This window comes from Lottia gigantea (genome assembly GCF_000327385.1).
Source record: "Lottia gigantea unplaced genomic scaffold LOTGIsca_4, whole genome shotgun sequence".
NCBI lineage: Eukaryota > Metazoa > Mollusca > Gastropoda > Lottiidae > Lottia > Lottia gigantea.
This window is the reverse complement of record NW_008709379.1, coordinates 2,608,148-2,614,410: the sequence shown is the minus strand read 5'-3', so window position 1 is coordinate 2,614,410 and position 6,263 is coordinate 2,608,148. Positions and strand designations below refer to the sequence as shown.

At 35.0% G+C, this 6,263-nt stretch overlaps 1 protein-coding gene across 1 annotated transcript; it reads left to right on the top strand.

Moving 5' to 3' along the window:
* Positions 1 to 1,815: 1,815 nt before the first annotated feature.
* LOTGIDRAFT_153691 (hypothetical protein) lies at positions 1,816 to 5,515 on the top strand (the record flags this gene model as incomplete). Its single annotated transcript, XM_009059714.1, has 3 exons — positions 1,816 to 1,968; positions 2,625 to 2,750; positions 5,369 to 5,515. 3 exons carry the CDS (start codon positions 1,816 to 1,818, stop codon positions 5,513 to 5,515), a joined length of 426 nt encoding a protein of 141 aa, XP_009057962.1.
* Between the last annotated feature and the right edge of the window lie 748 nt (positions 5,516 to 6,263).

The window sequence follows — 6,263 nt, the reverse complement described above, 5'->3', positions numbered from 1 at the left end:
CAAACAAACGACGATCCAAGCAGTTCTCGTAGAATATTTTCGTTTTCTGTTTATATATTCGCTGTGCTGTCATTGATTCGTATCCGTAGGAGGCGCGCTCTAAGGCGACCAATCAGAAAACGAAATATTTAGAAAGCGTTTGAATAACAATGAAGGTAATTGTCTGTGATAAGGCTAGTTGGTATAAATAAGAAAAATTAATAAATTGATGACCAATGAACACATATATTACTCCTTATTACACTCCTACACTCGCTCACACGACTTCGTTGATAGCGACAAATTGTGCCTTTTTCTTTATCTCAAACGACTGAATGTGAAGTTACCTCGAAGAATTGGAGTTTGGAAAACCGGAGTAAACACAAATTAAAAGAGTTTGTCATATTAACGTATTTGATTTTACCTTTTCTGAAAGGCTAACTACCATAGGAACCAAGACCACGGACCCCTACCCCCAGAACAAAAATGAAAACAAAAAAAAAACAAAAAATGTACCGAAGTATAAAATTCTAAATTCAAACTAAGCTACCAGCAATATATAAATATGTGAAATAGCATTACCTACAGACTGAATGTCATTCATAAAACATTAAAAGACATTCAACTGATTAATACTAGCGTTTCACCAAGAATTGCAGTCGGCCCGATCTGGTCCCTGAGTAAACATTTCTTTGATCGGCCCAATTGTCGCCTCCAGTCGTCCCCTTCTTTTGAACTGATTGAGTCCCAACTAAAAGATCAAGACAACACGACGGGACGAATCGGACGTTCTAAAAATGCTTATAGGGTTGTTAATCTTACTCAAAGGATTGTTTTGTTCCTGATAGTAAAAATTGTCAGGAATCTCCGACCACTATCGCACATTACCTTATACATCCTGGGGAAGATCTGGCGCAATCTTTTCAGTCCTAGGAGGGTCGGGTACCGAAAAAGTGATCGACTACTGTTTTTAAATATGTTGCCGACCTGTAGGCGATCCAAACTGTCCCCTGTCTCGTAGGTTATCTGGAGCTTTCAGTTAAGTCGTCCGCAAACCGTTTACTTCCTAGGCTGCTTGCGTCAACATACGCCTACATTCGGCAACTCTATCGGTATCGGCGCGTACTCATGCATACTTGCACCACGGAATCGTGTCAATCCCTCAAAGAAATTCTATAATTCTTCCGACATGGTCCATTGGTCGGGACTCATTCAGTAAAATACGACGACTGAAAGCGATTTTGTCAAATCCTTGGATAGTGCTGGTTACTCATACATTTGTTTTTGAATATAAGCAATATGTGGCGCTAGACAGGGTATCCTTACTCATCTAGAAACCCGATACCACTTTTCATTATGAAATACATTTATGATTGAAATACTTACTCATGTGAAAGGTTCATTAGCTCTTACTAATGTTTCGCCAATATATTTTTTGGATTTTGGGTTTCGTTTTGCGGTTCGGATCATTAGTACTTGGTTTATTTATATAAGTGTAAACCGTTCAGCAACGTTCTTGGTCATATCCGTTCAATCTGTCTTAAACTACAATTGTCTAGTGCAGCACTGTCCAATGTATCAATGTATTACACTTGTCTAATGTGTATTACGATCTAGATTCTTGTCGTCAAACTTAGCACTAAGAATCTGCTGCTTTCCTTTTATTCTTATCTATTCAACGTCATCTATGTTGACAATTGTATTTTGTTATCGTATATGACATTTAAAATTACCTTTCACTACTACTTATTGCGAATAACTATTTCAATTGTATATTACAATCTTTCAGTATCTAGTATGTATAGCTGTCTTTAGAAACTGTGTAGTATAATTGTTATGTGTGTTATAATAACCTTTCCCAATTGTAAATTGTTCCAGGATAGAGTTGGGAGAAAGACGTTAAGTTATGAGAAACTAACAGAAGATTATCCCAGGTTCAAAGATATTTATGATATTGATACGACTCAATTAGATCTTGATGCCTTAGTTGTAAGTATACACGTGTAATCGTGAATTTTACAAGTGTGAAAGAAAGAATTCCATGAAGGTTATCATTTCGGTACACGATTCTGTGAAGTTTTCTCTCATATTCATATTTTATTAGTCCTGTCAAGTTAGTTAGTGGGTATCTTGATTCAATCATTCCCTGGCAGTCATATTTTCACTTTCTGAAATTGACGAGTACATAATCATTTCACTGCTATTGATGCTGAAAGCTATTCTGTATATTGATATCAAGAACTCGTTATGCATCAATGAAAATTAGCTTCGAGATATTCTTTTAAATGCATAGCTATGATATAAATGTTATTAAGTTAGTGCGCTGATGGTTTAGATTGAAAATAACCTGGATGTGAATATTATAATAAAGCATTCGGTATATTAGAGAAGAGACCAAAGATTTGGTTCTCTTTCTTTGTCACTTTTTGAATATTCAAAAACAAGCAGAATAATTTTATAAAATGAATAAACCCTTCCGAAACGAAACCTCTAATATCCTTATTTGTGACCCTGTTCCTGATAATCCATAAAATCATAATGTTTCCTGTTGGCAAATGTTATGATTATGTTCATTTATAAAATTGGCGCAAGAGAGACTTATTTGTACACGCACTTACATTAACACTAAGAATGAATATTTGTAGGATATTGGTACCTACATGAATCCATGTCCCTATACAGTATACCCAGAAACTACAGTAGGCCAGGTTTTTCACCTGTTTAGAGGAATGGGGTTGCGTCATCTGCCAGTTGTCAGCCATCAAGGCGAGGTAAGTGATCAGCTTTTTACAGTCTATAATCTTGGCCGTAGTTTCTCGAAAAAATTTGAATTAATATAAAATAAAGGGTGGATTTTTATATTGAGAAATAGCACACTTGCAAAACAAATGATCATATGATAGCAAAGGAAGTTTAAATGAGTCACACCAACATATTTCCAATTATACATGATAGATTATGAGCTTTCTGTAGAGTTTTACAAAATTGTTATGTTATGAATGGTTCATCTGTTGGTGGTATCTTGTTCTGCTTGATATACTAGCAGCAGCAGAAGGGAAATCAAAGAGGTGATTTTGTGACTAAGCATACGTTGTTGCCCACATCACTTGAAAATTGTCACTTTGAAACTTGATGTATTATAATAGAGTTTATTCACGAGTTGAAGGCCACGTTGATAACCAACATTTGAAAGTAAATTTTTCTTCAAATGACATATTTTATAGAGGTAATATTGGTAGGGTTAATTGGAAAGATGACTATATAGTAAATGGTGTAGACGCTATAATTCAATTTACACCGAACAAAATATGCCAATTGTTCCATTTCTGATCAGATGACGAATGTTTTTTGGGACAACGCTGACTAAAACTATAAATTTTCAGATAAATTCTTTATTTCGGCTATAAATCATTGTCAGAGTTTTGTTTGGAATTCGAGCACGGTTGTAACAAACTACGAGTCTATTTACTTTTTGTACGATGACGTTAATACTTCATCTACTTGAGGAGAAGAGAAGCCCACTCATCTACTTGAGTCACAGGCGTTTAGGTTGCTTTTTCCCTCAAAGGATTAGAAAATGATCTTATTGTTCGCTAGGTATCTTATCTTTTAAGCGAAAAGCTACCATTGCATTTATGTTCAGCTATCCAACATTTAAACTTTTGACTTTTATTAAGCAAAAATGGTTGATGTGACAGCTTGCTTTTGATAAGATGCACATATTCTTCTGATGAACAGAACTAATTTAGACCATCTTTCAAAAATATCAAAAAATCTGCATTGAAAACGAATGTAAATGATTTCGAATGTGATTGTTTTGTGGTCTTGACACCGTGTGATGCTTGGCGATTTATGAAGTGGTATGAAAGAGAACGTTGGTAGGTTATGGTGAACGACCAACTAATATGATGTCCATCATCATTATTTACCAGTGTCTGTGTGATGTTGGCGAACACTAATGAGAGTGATATGAGGTGTCAAAATCATGTCGTTGTTTTTCTGGTAGTTGTTACATCTAATTAAACTTTGACTCTCTAGTCTAATAAGATTAATTTGGTCTTCATAAACATCGTCAAGGTATTGACAACAGTTTGAATTAATCTAATCTAAACCAAGCTAATATATGTACAGCTATACCAATTGGTGCTCTGTTTGATGATACCAGAGACATTCTTAACTACCAACCACCAATTAACAGTTTTACACATGCATAGTACTGTACTCATTATTGTATTCATTAAGTTGAATATAAAAATTGCTTAACAGTCGAGTGTATTAATCAGTTAGATCAGGCCAGTGCAACCTTTCCGCAACGGCGGGCCACATTTGGGGTTATGCAAGTAGGCCGTGGGCCACGTAACCAAACATAAATGAATCATGGAATTAACAATGAGAAACATACAATTTTTTCAAGTCATATATTCAATAATGTATTTCAATGTGCATTGCAAATAGCAGACATATTTGGCGTAAAATCACCGTTTCACACGAGGGCAGAACTCGTTAATGATTTGATTGGTTAGATTCGTTTTGACGTCATACTTTGATATAACAGAGCTGATATAACGAGTTTCGATATTAGAATAGGCAGTGATAATCTGCGAGCCACACCGACAGTGACAAGAGCAAAGAAGCATTTGGTCGCAGGTCGCATTGCCTTCAAATTTTAGATGACGCCGCGGGCCACATGAAATCACAGCGGGTCGTAGGTTGCACAGGCCTGATACATATGCACTCTTTCATAACAGTAACAGTGTTGCTCACTGGATTCCTTAAAACAAAGTTACACGAATGTCGTCAAACGAAACAAAAATTTGCGTAACTTGAAAGTGTAGAATTTTAAATTGACAAATACCACACTAACGTCAAAATTGACCGTAAGAACACCATGTAACTATTCACATCGCCTCTGTATTAGTTAATTTTAACGTAGCATACCCTATTTCTTTTTTTCAGTTAACTGGAATGATCACCAGACATAACCTAACTCACGAATTTTTAGAAGAAAAATTCCACCAAATTCGAAAGGACAACCAGAATGAAAAAACTGACTCTCATGCAAATATCTAGTTTTCTGCAGTGCTACATTTGTACTTATATAAATAATTATGCCGAGGGAGCACTAGCAACACATTTCTATGAATCGGGAGGCATTGGAAGTGTACAAAAATATAAGTGCAAGTGTCATTGTGTTGCTGTCTTCATATCCTGCCTTTGAAGAAAATGCAAATATGTATTCTAGCTCATGAAAGAAAGGTTATTAAGGTTTTCCAATTTAAAATAAAAAAATAATAAATTTAACATTATAACTTGAATCAATATAAGACAGTCAATGTGCTGACAATGATAATAATATCTCTGTTCAATAAGTCTTAATTATTTATTGTAGAGTTTTTATATCACCTCTTTTAGGTGTACTCACACAAACGCCAATCCCTCAGCACCTAAAGTGGCCTTCACACCACATCGATCAACAAGATTACGAATAAGAATAGCGGTCAACGCACTCTCATGCAACTCTCTTAACTTAACATAACTTAAACTTAATAAATTCATTAGATTTCAAGATAAATGTCCAAATATACAACAGATGAAATAAGCTCCTTGCTAGAAAGACGAACGTTTGCAACTGTCTGCAAATGCAATTTTCAGTGCTGCAAGGTTGACTATATCAAGTTAAATCATCAAATACTACCCACTTGCCTTTAGATTCTATCGTCACAATGTCGAACAGAGCTTCGCACAACCTACCCCATCCCTCCACCTTTCACACTCAAGCATCCGTTTTCATTAACAATCATCCACATTCTACATGTAAAAGTCAACAGAACGACGAAGAAAGTCATAGCTATAAAGATTGATGATAAAAGGTATCAATGTTTAAAATCTAAATATTGTTTCACTGGAAGCTATAATACTATAATTATTAATTATTAATAGTCCATATTTTATATTCTTTTATTATACAATTTCATTTGAATTTATTTAATAGTCAATTTATTTCATATTGAAATTATTTCAGTAGTTTGTCAAAATAAAACATAGCATGTAAAATGTAATGCCTTTAATGACGATCATGTCGTTTCTGAATCGTATCGTACATTAAAAAGGGCAATGCCCCATTATATCTTACTTAGTTGTTGGCCTGAGCGATTGAAATTTGTGACAAATGCAAATAGTTCGTCAATTTTCTCTCAGTTTCATCAGTCGACTTGAGTCTCCTTTCAGATTGATGTTCTTACTGAACGACTGTCCAGAAACTCAACCAGATGCAAATAATTGCC